This window comes from Haliaeetus albicilla, chromosome 12, assembly GCF_947461875.1.
Source record: "Haliaeetus albicilla chromosome 12, bHalAlb1.1, whole genome shotgun sequence".
Classification (NCBI taxonomy): Eukaryota; Metazoa; Chordata; class Aves; order Accipitriformes; family Accipitridae; genus Haliaeetus; species Haliaeetus albicilla.
Window position 1 is genome coordinate 7,020,609 of NC_091494.1, and position 14,829 is coordinate 7,035,437.

Genomic DNA, 14,829 nt, shown 5'->3' on the forward strand with positions numbered 1-14,829 from the left:
GGTAAGCTCTGCCTCCCTAGTCCCAGGAGTGACATCCTGCTGAGGAGGATGCTCAGAGAGCAGCAGCTACAACAGAGCCCCTGGGAGGAGGCAGATCAGTCCAGTTATCTGGAAATAAGTTAAGAAAACAGGCTGTGTTAATGTAATTCTCTTGTTTACTTATGTTCCCCTTCTGCAAGGGCAGTGCAAGAGGCAGGTGAAGGGAGAAGGGAATGACTGTAGTGTGTCTTTACACTCACTACCAGGGTCTGGACAAGATGAAGGCCGAGACGCAGGAGCCACTGTGGAAAGCTGCTGCTCCCCAAACCCGCCCCAGTTGGAGCAGAGCCCGTGCAGGCACAGCCAGCCTATCCCACCACCTTACCCACGCTTCAGCTAGCAAGGAACTCGCTCAGGCCCTCCTTCTCTGGTTAGGCAGGGGGGCAACTGTCCTCCTTTGTTAAAGAACATGGTTGTTCTTGAGCACAGCTCTCCGATGGCTGGGTGGGGGGTGAGGGGGAGGCTCTGCCCTTCCCCAGAACCGCTGCCTCCTTGCACAGCTCTTGGGATCAGGGAAGTCCAGGCTGCCGCAGCATCAGTAAGGGCGACGGATGGCGTCACCGCCTCAAGACCAAGAGGACGGAGAGCACACGGAAGGGTGTGAAGGAAAGCCTCATGCCTTGCTGCTCTAGTGGCAGGCGGCCCTGTGCAGCCGGCCGCTCCAGGAGGTCGCAGCTGGGGGAGAAAGCAGCGGGTGAGGCTGAAGCGACCGATCTCCATCCCCACACACACCCAGCCCTCTAGCGTGGACTTACAGCATCGCCTCCTTAACGGGGAGGGAGGTCTGGAGCCAGGCGACAACCGTGCTGCCATGTGCCTCGTACAGCCGAACTACCACAGCTTCAGGTCTGTCCTCAGCCTTTGGGGGACAGTGCAGATGGGAGTTCAGACAAACGAGACGGGTGCGTCCTATTGTACACCTCGGGGTACAGCCCGACCCAGGCGATCATGGCTGAGCGGCTCTGCCTGTGTGCACCCGCATTCCTGATCTGCCGTGGTTCAGTGCTAACAACTGTGGCTGCGGTACCCACATACGGATGCGGATACTACCATGATCCCTGGTGCGAGTGCCTGCCTGGGCTGGCAGAGAGGGGTGCTAACCTGCCTTGTCCTCACCTAGCAGGACATGCAACTCACAGGGATTGCTGTTTCTGCTCAGCTGAGCCTGCCCACCACCCAAGGTGGGGGAAAGAGCAAGCCATGCTTAACAGCAACAGCTTAACCCGTCTGCCCTCCCCACTTCTGCCCCGGGGACTTACCTGCTTGACAGTCTCCAGCACGACTGCAGGTGAGCTGACAGAAAAGGCGCTCCAGGCCGGGCACTGGGCAGAGCTGGCCGGGACTGCGTGGAGGGGGAAATTCAAGTTGTAGGCACACTGGATCACACCGGCGTCCTGGAAGGAACCTGCAACAGAAGAAGCTCTAGCCAGCCTCTACATATGCACAGCCAGAGACATGCTCACCCCAAGGCTCACTGGAGCATCCTCCACCCTGCATGTCCCCACAGGACCCAGCTCTTCCCATCACTCACCCAGGTGAGGCATCACGGCGTAGGTGAACTGGTGGTACGCAATGTCTGCTGTGGCATCGGGGGACTTGGGTGCTCTCAGCCTAAGGCAACAAGAGGTAGGTGAGACTGGCGTCTCGGCAGCACCCTCTGTCACCCAGCGCAGAGCCAGAGGAGCACTGTGACAAGACAATTGCCTCACCCTGCTACCTCGAGCCTGGGCCCTGAGGTGGAAGCCAGCGTGCTGCTCGTTTCTGGCAACAGCAAACAGACCCTGGACAGTCCCAGAAGCTAAAATACTTGAAGGGTGTTTTCCTGTGAAACTTGTGGCTGTTGGAGTCAAACTGAAATGATGTGTAGAGTTTCTCTTAGCTTTGTATGCATCCGTAACATTGCTGTTCCTTCCCTCTCCTTACACATCCCCTCCTGGGGTACATTTTGGCCAGCAACAGAAAAATTACTTGGTGCAAACACGGACCTGATCTCTCCTGAATTATCTATGAGCATATCTCATAGGAATTACATTATCTTAGTCAATTGTAGTTCAGTCAGCCAAAAGTTCCCAGACAACAGCCAGCCGCTTAGGCTAATACCAGACTATCTCCTTATTAACTATGATCATTTAGGACCAGGTGCTGCCTTGACTTCCAAGAGACAGCTCAGAAGGCAAAGTGATTGCTGCAGCTCCACCCTCACCCCAACCCTAACTCACAGCGAGAGGCTGAGGATGTTCCCATGGGCTGATGCCCCATATTTGCAGTCGTTCAGCAGTGCCACCCCAAAGCCGTGCTCAGAGAGATCCAGCCACTTGTGAGCCCACACCTGCAGGAGGTACCAAGGGACATATTCACCACGCAGAGCTACTGCCTGGGAGCAAAAGCAGCCCCACCACAGAAAAAGGTCAGTCGTGGGACCAGACCACCTTTCCTCTCACCTCGAATCGAGCCCAGTCCCAGGATGTGTTCCAGTGTGTTGGCCGCTGCAGGTGTCCAAACTGGATCTCATAGGTGGCGTTTGTGCTCCGGACCTGCACAGGGAACTCCACCTTCAGGAACTTGTGAGCCTCCTTCCACTCAACCTAAATGCAGCAGCAGAAGAACATCACCACATGGGGCTGACAGGCAGAGGCTGCACTTATCCTTCCCTGGTGCGCAGCAGCCAGCTCACACCCAGACCAGACCAGGTACAATAAAACCACACTAGAGTCTGAACACAGATGAACTGGTGGGTCTCTCTTCCACCCTTGTCTCTCAGGACTCCCACCCTCGGGCTGCCTTCCCCTAAGGCAGAGGGGGACAGGCAGTGGGGGGCTCCAGGGAAGGAAAGAGGAGGGGGAACGTAATTCAGATGCGAGGTTCAGCTCCCCAGGGCCCTGCCTGCACAATGCAGATGCTCATATCGCATGGCAGCCGCTGGCCAAACCTGGGTCAGGAAGCGGAGGTATGGGCACGTGGCATCCAGGATGATCTCCTGGGTTAAGGTGCTGCTTTTCCCAATCTGCAGAGAGAAGCTTGCACTTCCCCGCAGGCCCCCAGCCAGGGTGATTTCCAGAGGCTTCAGCAGCATTGTCACTGGCTTCCTAGAGAAAGGGATAAAGGCAGAGCTGGTCTCAGTCTGGTAGATTCACATTCCCAAATCCCAGTCCAGCCTCCCACACAGCAGGCACACACTTCTCCAGAGTGAATGCTCTGTTAGAGCTTTTGTTACAGCTAGGACTGACAGGGAGGCAAGAACCTCAAAGCAAAGTCAAAATCCAAGTGCTGCATGCACTGCTCTTCTACCTGGTTTCCAAGTGATAATCCATCACGTCCCAGGCATCCCAGTACAGGGGAACATCATCAAAGAGTGCAAACTGGTTGGCATAGCAGCCATCTGGGACTGACTCTCTGGAACAAAGTCGAACAGAGAAACAGCAGTGTAAGAAGAACTGGCAGTGGAGAAGGGCATACAGTGAGAAGACCCGAGACAGGTTTGAGGAGCCCGGTTCCAGTAACTGGCTGATAGACATACCTCTCAGAGTCCCCCACCCGAAGCGAGGTCAGGCGCCCCATCATGTCCAGGCAGACTGCAATCACCCCATTCTCCATGGCAATGGAGCCATCCTCCTGGGGGGAAAGAACAGAAACAGATTTCACAGACCCACAACTTCAGGAGTCAAGTGCCCCAGTTGCAAATCTAGTGTGCAGACTTGCTGCATGCTGGATTCCCTAGATTTCTCCCCCATCGACCTTTGATGCAGGGCACACCGATCTGAGGACAACTGCTGTTGTGCTTACCTGTTTCCTCACTGCCACAGGCTGAGGGGGCAGCAACGGCTCCCTCACTATAGCATAGCCCATGCTGGGGACTGTCACCAGAGCTGGAAAGCAAAGAGGTTCTGCTCCAACATCTGCCCCAGACCTAACCCTAAGTCACACAGTGCTGCCCTGCTGCTCTCATGTCAAACCTACCACCTCCTTTCATACCCTCCTCTTCTTCATCCATAGTTCAGGGACAACTTGAAGTGGGATAAAGTCCCAAGGAGTGATTTGACAAGTCAGTAAACCCTGCCCAGGGCAGGGAGAGGCGTGTATTCCTTTGTCAGCTGCCTCTGCCCCTGTAAGAAATTCTGATACATGAGTAACCCCCGTGTTAGACATACCTAAAGTCTCTGTTCCGGCTGGCCCAGTCCTGGAGATCACCTCAGTCCGTTCCCAGGGCAAAGTGTTCAACACAAGGGTGCTCTCGGTGCTCCCTGCCTTGGGCTGCAGCAGTTCCCTGCATAAGGACTGCACAGCTTCCTCCTGCAGCCGAGCACCAACGCTGCGGATCTCTGAGCAACAAAAAGGCCTGAGTTGGATCCAGCCAGGGTGTTTCTCACATCTGAGAGAGTTTCTGGCACTCCAGTGCAATGTACACACACTTTAGCTACTTCCAAGCTACAATTACTAATTATCATTAGTATTATTATCTATTAGTAAGTAATTAAAATTTATAATTATTCTTAACTTTGTTATTACAAGAATACAATGAGCTATGCCAGTTCAACTGGAAAATTGTAGTGCTATAATAAAGTAAAGCTACTGCAAGTGCCTGTGGGCAGGCAGAAGCAAACCTTTGCTGGGGTCTCTCCTGGCATGCCAGCAGCAAGCAGAGAAGTCAATAACTTGGGATGTTTTTTAATCCCTTGGGTCCCCTGCTAATTCCCTGCTGAGTTAGCACTATTACAGACACATGCCTGCACAGGGTCGACCCATAGTGCCTGGCAGTCCAGGACTGAAACCTCTGCAGCCCCACCAGGCAGGACTCAGTGTACTCCAACGGATAAGTGCCCTCCTAGCCAAACTCCCTGCTCACCTGTGTAGTATTGCAGGGCATCCTCAACCACGAGCTGGATACAGCTGCCTGGCAAAACATCATGGAATTGGTTGAGCAGCAACAACCTAAAACAGAGAACAGAAACCAGGTGAGGAAGCAAGGGAGAGCACCAGATTTGTTCTGGCTTACCGAGCCCTCATTGCAAGATGGACAAACTTAGTAACTGTTCCTCATCCCCCTGTTAGCAAACACCTGAGAGAAAAGGATTTTTTCTGCAGCTTCCCTTAAATCCCTCTATGTTAGGACTTGTCAACTGTCATCTTAGTAAACCACAACCGTGGGGAGCAAGAGCTATTTTTTTTTATCCCTCAGGACTACCAGACATATTGTAGCACAAGTTCAGACAAGTCACAACTGGCGAGGAATAAGCTTAGGTTGGAAATGAAGCTTCCAGCCTGCGGAACAGTGAGGCTTTGGAGCTATCTTCCAATGGGAGAATCAAGCAAAGCACTGAAACACTTTCCAGGTGGAGCCTTGATCAGTTTACGGGAGGAGTCGTGTACACACAGTACTGCAGTGCTGAATCCGCAAAGGTCCCCACATCCTAACTACGCAACGCTCTCCCACTCGCTCAAGAGGCAGTTCAAATGAAGACAGACTGTGGTCAGCCACCCTTCTGGCTCCAGCTGAACAGGGCTGAGAGATAAGTGATCATCTCCCACCATCAGCCCACTGAGCTGCCTGATAACTGCCCACACCAGTGTAGTCCAACTGGTCCAGGCTAATTTTGGCGCACTGACAGCAAGGATTTCTACCCATACTCAGACAGGGACAAGGAGCTGTAGGGGATAGGTAGTGGTACCCCAAGAGCAGCCAGCTCTCACACTGAAGTCCCCAGACCTCACCACATCCTCCCCCGGTACCATCTATGCTCTCATACACCCTCACCTCCAGAGCCGCTGCAGCTGGCTGGCAGGATACTGGAACGCACCGCCCCGTGCCACAGCCAAGGTGCTGAGTACTTCGACGTCATGGAGTATTCGCTCACACTCCCGATTCCCCTTCTTTATCTGGTGTCAAAGCAAGGAGAGAAGGAAGATGCTTAGGAAATTGGTAGCTGGGAGTAGATCTCTCACACCAGCAGCAAAAACCCAGCTCCAGTGCAGGAAGGTTGGTTATTTGTAGGTGTCATGAGTTTGCCATTACCAGTGAGTAATTTTTTGCCACAGATCAAACTGAAACTCCCAGCACAGGACATAGCTTCCCCTGTCTGTGTTCTCACCTTCCTCCCCTTCTTCTGACTCTTCACCCAAGCTCTGCAACTATCTGCTAAAGTGAAGGACGTGGCAGCTGTTGACTAAGGGGACCCTGCTGTGTCCAGGCTTCCTTCTCACCCCTTGAAGAAAGTCTGGCAATAGATCTGCCTTTTGGAGTCCTGGCTACAAGGTGGCTCCCACTGCTGAGACCTAAAGGGCACTGTCTGAACCTTCGAGCCACCTGAGCAGTAGCGAAGAGAACTGAGAATGGCCAACTTCCCTGGGGGGAAGGGAGACCACTGCCCCCATCCCATGCGCACAGTCACCTGGGCCTGGGTGGTGTATGTGCCGTTGTGCAGCTCGAGGAAGAGCTCTCCCACCCAGGTGCACAGCTGCGATGACTCCTTCTCCAGGACAGAAAAGAGTCGATCGGGAGTGGAGATCTGAACCCTGTGGAAGAGACACACAAACAGCAATGAGCCAGGGGAGAAGCCTGTGACACTGCTAATGGTGCACCCTGACCAGAAAGGTGACAGCCCCGGAACCAAGGCCTCAGAAACACCAACACAACCACACACAGTGTTCCCCTCAACCTCCTCCTACCCCTCTCCCACTCCACGCTGCTCTTGCTGCCTGCCACGGAGATCTGGACATTCCACAGGCAGGGACTGACTGTCAGGCACCGCTGCTGTGCTGACCACTCACCCCACAGCTCTACTGAGGGCTCGCAAGCAGTCCAAGGCTGACCCATGTACATGTTCTCACAGCTCTTGATAATGGAGAGACTCTGTCTCCCCGACAATCCTTCCTAGCCCTCTGCTTGTCCCGCTTCCTCCCTGGCCTCCTTCGCACACCCTTTCTTTTGGCACTGCTGAAAGCCAGGCCCGGCTCAAAACAAGTGCTCCTGCAATGAGAGAGGAAGGGAGCTCCCCCCTCACCTTGGCAGCCCATCTGTGTCACTCATTCTCTTCATCCTGTCCAGCATCTTCTGTGTGGGGCCCCCTCCTCCATCTCCAAAGCCGAAGAGGAGTGCGCTGTGGTTCACACGTCCTTTGTCCTTGTTGTTCTTCACTGTTTTCAGCATCTAGAGGGATTTTTGGACAGCTGCAACCCCTGGCACCCAGCCCCAGCTCCCACAGCTCCACACAAGAAAGCCAGGCCAGCCTTTAGGGTGCAAAGCGCAGTCCTGCCCCTCTTCCCCAGCCCAAACTGTCAAAATCAGGCACAGACAGATCTCAGACGCAGGCAACTGACTGCCAGGCGCCCAAACAGCCTTTGTCCAGCAATGCTGACAGCTATCCCGCTCCCTTCCCAGGCAGTGCCCTCTCCTAGGAGCCTCAGATCTGGCCCTAAGGGGCTGGCAGTGCATTTCATGTGCAGGTCTGGTAACCTCACTCACCTCCTCCACTCGCCCGTGCATCCCATAGGAGTCACCAGGGGGGAAATGGGTCAGGACTTGGGAACCATCAATGCCTTCCCAGAAAAAGGTGTGATGCTGGAGGGGAGCCAAAGGAAAGTGTGGTGTCTCATACAGCCCCCCTGTACCACACAGTGCCAAAACGTTAAAGCACAGCTCCATTGCTCCCAGGAGTTCCCAAAAGGAAATCTCTGGTCATGCTGGTACCAGAAAGGGATAAATTCACGCTTAGCTCAGTATTTCAAGGCTCCCAAACTCATCTCCCACACAAATGTGCACGTGGAGGCCACACTTTAACCACATCAGCATAGAACTCATGCACTAAGAGCCCAAGCTTCCTTGCAAGCCCTGTCAAACACACAAAGCCCAGCACCTTCATCAGCAGGGAAGTGCACCCAGGACAGGCACTTCAGAGCCCCTTGAGGATTCAAACTGGGCCTTCGCTTTCTCTCCACGGGTTTGCAGGATGATCAGTGCAAGGAGACAGTTGCACAGGGATGGGGAATGCCACAAGGGCAGGAAACAGCCGAGGAGAGGCTGGGTTTGCTGTCTGTTAGGCCTGCACGCAAGTCACAGTTTCCCATCTGGAAGCAGAAGGAATTTGTAGGCCAGGGGCCCAGCTGGGATCTCTAACCATGCCCTTCCTCTCCCTAAAGCCTGACAGGACATTGCTACCACCATAAACTGGTGGCTTCTGGAAGAAGAGCTTGTGTCAGCTGAGCTGAAGGACTGGCTCGACCTGTGGAACCAACAGGTCCAGCCCTGCAGACAGACTCAAGCAACCGCAAGCCCATCGCCTGGGAAGAAGGGAAGCACAGCTCACCGGGAAGGTGTTCACCAGGTTCCAGCTGAGCTTCTGCGTGAGGAACCGCCTGATCCCACAGCCACGCATCAGCTGGGGCAGCTGGGCTGAGTATCCAAATGTGTCTGGCAGCCAGAACTGGGAGCAGAGGTGACAGCAGCAGAGGGAGAGAGACACAGGAGTCATGCTGGCCACAAATCACAGCCTGAGCTTGTAGAGGGTTTCTTGGTAGTCAGACTCTCAGCCCTTCTTGCAGAGGGGACAGAAGATGTGCTAGGCAAGGAACAATTCTAGAGACCTGCCAGGGACCTACAAGTCGTATAACCAAGGCGTGGAGCTGTGCTAATTGCCATAATACATGGGGGAGTAGATATTTACTTATCATGGCTTTAGCTGCAAAAAGCAGGCCAATGTGAGGCACCTGAACACCATACCTGGAGAACCAAAGAGAAACCCTCACGCACAGCAAGAGCTGGAAGGGGATGGTGTGCAAGGAAGGTGTGCTGGAAAAGAGCAAGTACCTCTGAGCAGATCCGACCAAACTGCTCCTGGAAGAACAGCTGTCCCTGGAGGAACTGCCGTACCATGGACTCCCCGCTGGGCAGGTTCCCATCCTGGGGGGAAAGCACAGGGAGTCCATGCGGCAAGCCAGGTGCCGGGGAAGGGGAAGTCTTGTGAGCATCCCATTCCCACACACTGTCATCCTGACCTGGCAGATCATGGGGAAGATCTGAAACAGAGCTCGGCAGAGGGCAAAAAGGAGGAACAGAGCTCAGCCAGTCCAGACCAAAGCTCCTTTCTCAGGGAATGAGACGATTTGGGAGAGGGATGGTATTTTTGTGAGGCTAGACACTGCAGACAGCTGCTGTACCCAGACACCTTCACCAACTAGACCAGCTCAGCAAAGGCTCTGCTCTCCCCCTCCAGTGTCAGGACCGGTCCCAGAGGGATGGCACAGGGAGTGTGTGGCGAGCCAGGGTCACTACGCTTCTCACCATTTCCACCCAGGTACCTCCAACGGGAATGAACTGCTCCTTCGCCACGAATTCCTGAATCTGCGCGTAGAGCCCAGGGTACCAGGTCCGCACCCACTCAAACTGCTGCGCCTGCCAGAGCACAGAGATCAGCCTCAGCTCCCACCACATCGCTCCACACTGATGTCCCTCCTCTCTGCAACTGCACAGGACACTCCTGGTCACCCCCCTCCATCTCGTTTTGAGTCATGCTGGAGAGGAAATATGCCACGAGCAGAAGGAGAGGTCCCCCACAGGGAGATCACTCACCTGGGAGCAGGCAAAGGTGAGCTCCGGATTGTGCTCCATCAGACGGACCACCGTGACCCAGCTCCGAGCACACTTACGGATAGTCTCCTCATATGGCCACAGCCAGGCTGCAGGGACAAGCATGGCCCCACCACGGTTATTACTCAGCACAAGCCCCTTTGGGAATGGGCCTGTGCTGCCTTTCACGGATCAGCCAGGGAAAATGCTAGAGCAAAATGCTGTCCTTTGGCTAAGTGCCTGACAGCAACATCGCCTGGCGCCTCCAGCTCCCACTTCTCCCACTGCCTTTCCGCTGAGACTGAAACCCCTCCAAGTGACAGACCAGCTGTATGGCAGCAGAGAGGGCCCTTTCCTTTCCCTTGGGGCACTGTACCCGGTGCCTGGAGCCCAGGGACAGCCAGCTCTCCCCTTGGGCAGCATGCTCTGGCCTCCAGGTCAGCAGAGAGGGAGCGCTGTGCTGCTCTCACCAGAGTCAATGTGGCAGTGACCCACGGCATGGATGGTGTGCTGGCTCTCGCCGTTCCTCTGGCTGAAGATCGCCGCAGCCAGGTCACGGGCAGCAGGGAAGGTGGAGGGATCCGTAACGTCACACATGTTGACCATCTGGTTGGCAGTGTACAGTGCCTGGAAACTCCTCTGGTTTTCCTCCCCGAGGAGCTGGGGTTGAGAGTGATTACAGCTTGACTCAGAGCTCAGCACATCCTCTGGCTCCAAGCAGCTCTCTGTACCAGCTCGGATGCCATCTACCCCAGGGAGAACCTGCTACCTCCTTCCACCATCTGACTCTGCCTGTGGTGCCAGGTAAACACCATGCCCTGCTTCACAGACACAACCATATGTCTTTGCTCATTTGCCTTCTAAAGCCAGGTTACACATACGCCCATCCCAGGGGGCTCTGGCCTAAGAGATCCTACCCTGGAGCAGAAAGTGGATGAAAAAAACACCTGTAGCTTTCTCTGTTCATTTTTCTCCTACTCTAGACAAAATCAATTGTGCTAAAGCAGCAGGAGCAAACATTTGCTCCTTCAGAGCCTCCTGGTGGGAGGAGACAGGTCATGGAATGGCAGCAGAAGGAGATAAAATGAAGTTGTGGAAGGAGGTGGAAAGGGTGAGAGAAGAGAAGAGAATGAGCTCACAGACCTGGGCCATGTCCAGCAGTATTTCCAGATCCACCAGCAGTTCATAGACATCCCTGTTGAAGATGACCAGCTCAGCCTTGCTCAGGGTGAACCTCCTGTCAGGGTCCGGAGGGGCGATCATACTGCCCTTGCCAGCCCCAAAGAGACCGTTGCAGGCCAGCTCCACATACAGCGTCAGACTGGAGAGCAAAAGGAAACCATCAGGGAGCAGACTACAAGCAATCAGCTGGGAAAGTCCATTCCCCTCCCCGTGGTGCGACCAGCCTGACCTGAACAACGGACAGAGCCCCTGAACACTGGATACTTCCCAGAGCACCTGGACACAGGCAGGGGTATCTCAACCCAACCTCTTTGTTTCAAACAATGCCAAGCTCCCCCAGTGGTGGGGAGGGCTCCTCGGGGCTCCGGCCAGGCTGACCACCCACCTGTGGGGCTCTGACTCTTTCAGGCTGCTTGTCAGGATGTAGCTGGTCTTCTCACCTTCCTTAGTCAAACCCTGCAGGGGAAGACAGCACATTTAACACACATCTTCAGAGGTGTTAACCTTCAGAGGACAGCAGGCTGGATGTGCAGGACAAGACACTCCAAAGCCCAGCTGGTCGGAGGAGTCTGGTCCCACGTGACGTGGGACAATGCCTCCCACAAGAACAACTGGCACAGAAACTGCTGCAGTCCCAGCAGTAACACAAACCCTGAGCACACCACCACAGAGCAGCGCAGGGCTGGAAAAGGTCACCTGAGCCATTCCACCACCCCACAGCAGGACTGAAGTTGACATGCGTGACAAGAGTCCGTCCCACAGTTCTTGACAGCAGTGGAGATTTACATCACAGGTCTAATGCTTGTCTATCCTTCCAGGACAGACGTGGTAACACTTAAGCAAGGGACTTTCAGCTGTTACCAGTTTGCAGACCAGAATTTTAACTCCTGGTGGGGGACAACCACTAGAAAACAGACTCAAACCCACCACCAGCAGTCTTGCTTTTCTGGGCTGAACTTTGGAAATAGCCCACAGACCCTCTGCGGTCTGATGGCACAGCATGCAAACCACGAGTAGTCCTCTCCCCCGTCCCGCACATCAAACTCTTCACAAACACTGCCTTTCTCTGCACAGCAGTTTTCCCCGTATTTAAAGACAGCTCTCCTATTGCCTCAGAGAGTACCACTTGAGTCTAAACAACTCTAGAACTACATATACTCCTTCTGTTTTTCTTCATGACCACTCTGTCTAGACCTACAATTGTTCCTGGTTCTGTCTTGTTGGTCCACATGTTATTTTACACTCCCCAACACACGTAGGCATTCCTCTGAAGAGTCCATAACAAATGGGAGGGGGTTTCTTCTTACTGCCCCATTGCAGAGGGCTAAGGAAAATAACCACTCTGTACATAGCAGAGCACCTGGAACAGCTGGCATACCCCTGATCCACACCTCCTTACCTGGACAGGCTGGCCGTCTCGCCACACCATGCCCTCCCCATCGCTCTCCCAGACGAAGTGCACTTCCCGCCCTGCCCATGCCTGGGGGATGCTCAGCTCCACCTTAAACCAGCATGTCTCCCACCTGGAAGAGAGCAGGCAGCAACCTCAGCCCACCGTGAGACCCTCTCCCAAGCGAAACCACAGTTCCCCAGAGCCTCCATGGAAAAAGCAGAATAAGGACAGCACACAAGTTTGATGTGATTCAGATGTAACGGTGCTACCTGTCCATACAGACCTGCTTTAACCTATGCCCCCAGACACGGCGTAGTCTGGACATGGCTCCCTGTGCAGCTGGCTGTGACACATCTTCAGTTTAAGCAGCACACAGTGCCTGCACATGCCAGCCTTGTTCTGTGCCATTTAAATGTACTGGACTTTCCCTTCGCCACAAGCTTCTGACCTGACCGGTCACTCTTTCACCAAGCGAAACTTCTGACTCATGGCACCCACTATTGCCAGTTGTTGTTGAGGCTTAGAGATTTGACAGCAAGTTAAAAGCCAAGCTGAGTGGGGTGATGCGCTCTGTCAAGCTGACAGGGACTGGAAAACTGTTCCTCCATCCCCCACAGCAACCCAGAATAGTACTAGAAATTGAATTATGCCGGGGACAGGGCAGTTTATCAATCTGCCTGGACCTATGACCCTTCTTATCATGGCCCTTAAGCCCTAGGGCAGGCTAGTGCCCAGGCTGCAAGGAGGCACGGCAGCCCCAGCGAGTGAGGAAGCTCAGGAGGCAGCACACAAACCCCGTGGTGCTGGCCCCAACCCACCCTCTTCTGGGACCGCAGAGAAACAGACAGTAGCATCGCACGTCTTTGACCACTGCTGGGAAAAAAACCCCAACCTTCTCCCTGCCCTGACAAAGCACAGAGGTCCCACGCAGAAGCAAGCATCAGGGTCACAACCAAGACTATGAATGTGAGCTCTCAGCAGAAAGGATGGATGCACCCAGCTCTTCACTCTCCTTGGAAACAGACACACCTTGGTCTGTTTCCTCATGAAATCTCCCTAAGGCCTTCTGGGCAGACACCTTCTACCTAAAGCACTCAACAGGGAAGAGGATTATCATCTCATTTCTTCGCCATTGAAAGCTCATGAAGATTCACACACACAAGTAACTGAGACGCGAGCTCCAGCCCCACCACGGTCATGGCACCACTGAAACCTGGTACTCACGTGGGCCCAAAGGAGTCTCCCACTTTAGCCGGTCTGAATTCCTGCCCGACGGCCTCATCATACAGGATGCGCCGCGGGGTCTGGAAGAAGGAGAGCGATGCCGGTGGACAGCGATCCCCAAAAAGCCTGCGGTCGGAGAGACATCCGGGACATGATTAATAAGGTCAGTCCTGTGGGGACCAGCCCGGGAGGGTGGGGATAGAGAGCACCCTGCTTTCCCAGCATGGCTGTTATCACCCTGCTATCACTTAATACTCTCAGAGTATTAACTGAAAAACAGAATAATAACTTGCCCCGCTGAAGGGGCCTGTTGTAACTCGGCCTCCAGCACCGGGGGCGGGGGGGGAGGGAGGGGGCCAGAGGTGACTGTGCCAGTGGTACCCCGAGGCAGAGCTCCAGGCTGCCCAGGGTGTCTGTGTGCTTTGTTCACTGAACCCCCCCCCGAGCCCTGGGCGGCAGCGACCGGGGAGGGAAGCGGCCTGCCCTGAGGGGCCGGCGGTGGAGTTCGGGGACGGACACACACGGGAGCAGGCCCGGGCGCGGCGCGGCCAGCCCCGCCTGCTGTCAGCGCCCCGGGGAGGGCCGGGGGATGGGGATGGAGGCGGGGGGGAGAGGCCCCGCCGCCCACCTGCCCCGCAGATTGCAGTCAGTGAAGTAAATCTCAGAGAGGAACTTCTCGACTCGCTCCAGCGCCGTACGCCGATGCTTCAGTGCGGCCATAATGGCCGGCCGGCTGCGCTCTGCGCATGCGCAGCCCCAGCGCCTGGCCTTCCCCCTCCACCCCGCCTCCGCGCGCCGCGCATGCGCAGTGGGGTGGTGCGGCCCTGAGCGGACCCGGTGTGGCGGAGGCGGCCGGTGGGCCGCCGGTTCGGTCCCCGTCAGCCCCGCTTCCAGGCGGTCTCCTGGGGCAGTCCCCCGGGTGGTTTTTGACGTTTCGCTGGGTTAAGGGCCTGTCCCGGGACAGGGCCGGGCCTGCCTGACTGCACCCAGGTTTCCCCGGGTAACGGGCCCCGCGCCCTGCCGCCCAGGAACAGGGGAAACCCGAGGCAGAGCGTCTCTCGGCCTAAGCAACTCTGCACCCACCTCTCGGCCTCCCTACCCCCTTTTCCCCTCAGAAGTGCCCCAAAATTTCATTGTGTATGATCAGGAAGGAAGGAAGAATCTGTACACAATGATTAGCCCTGATATTTTAATGGAAATACTGCACTACAGTCAAGTTTACAACATTGGTATAGAAATCACATGGATTGTGGGCCGAGGATCACGTTACAGAATACAAAAAGCAAGTTCAAATAAAAAGGAGGAGGGGAAAAAAAAAACAAAACAAAAACCAAACCTCTGCTATTGTACAGGCTGGGAGCAGAGCTGGGATGTTGGACGGAGGGTGGGCGGCCGGCCGCCGAAGGCAGAGATCCCGGGGATCGGCGCCAGC

The 14,829-nt window shown here is 55.1% G+C and overlaps 1 protein-coding gene across 1 annotated transcript; it reads right to left on the bottom strand.

Moving 5' to 3' along the window:
* Positions 1 to 137: 137 nt before the first annotated feature.
* On the bottom strand, positions 138 to 14,199 carry MAN2C1 (mannosidase alpha class 2C member 1). The gene is made up of 26 exons (XM_069797864.1): positions 14,026 to 14,199; positions 13,398 to 13,523; positions 12,180 to 12,303; positions 11,166 to 11,236; positions 10,742 to 10,919; positions 10,069 to 10,258; positions 9,602 to 9,708; positions 9,314 to 9,424; positions 8,840 to 8,932; positions 8,340 to 8,456; positions 7,499 to 7,594; positions 7,038 to 7,183; positions 6,426 to 6,549; positions 5,792 to 5,913; positions 4,883 to 4,968; positions 4,188 to 4,358; positions 3,823 to 3,905; positions 3,557 to 3,651; positions 3,328 to 3,432; positions 2,969 to 3,125; positions 2,481 to 2,624; positions 2,259 to 2,368; positions 1,571 to 1,650; positions 1,299 to 1,444; positions 795 to 898; positions 138 to 714 (listed from the first exon to the last, which is right to left on the bottom strand). Exons 1-26 carry the CDS (start codon positions 14,115 to 14,117, stop codon positions 597 to 599), a joined length of 3,096 nt encoding a protein of 1,031 aa, XP_069653965.1. The 5' UTR covers positions 14,118 to 14,199; the 3' UTR covers positions 138 to 596.
* Between the last annotated feature and the right edge of the window lie 630 nt (positions 14,200 to 14,829).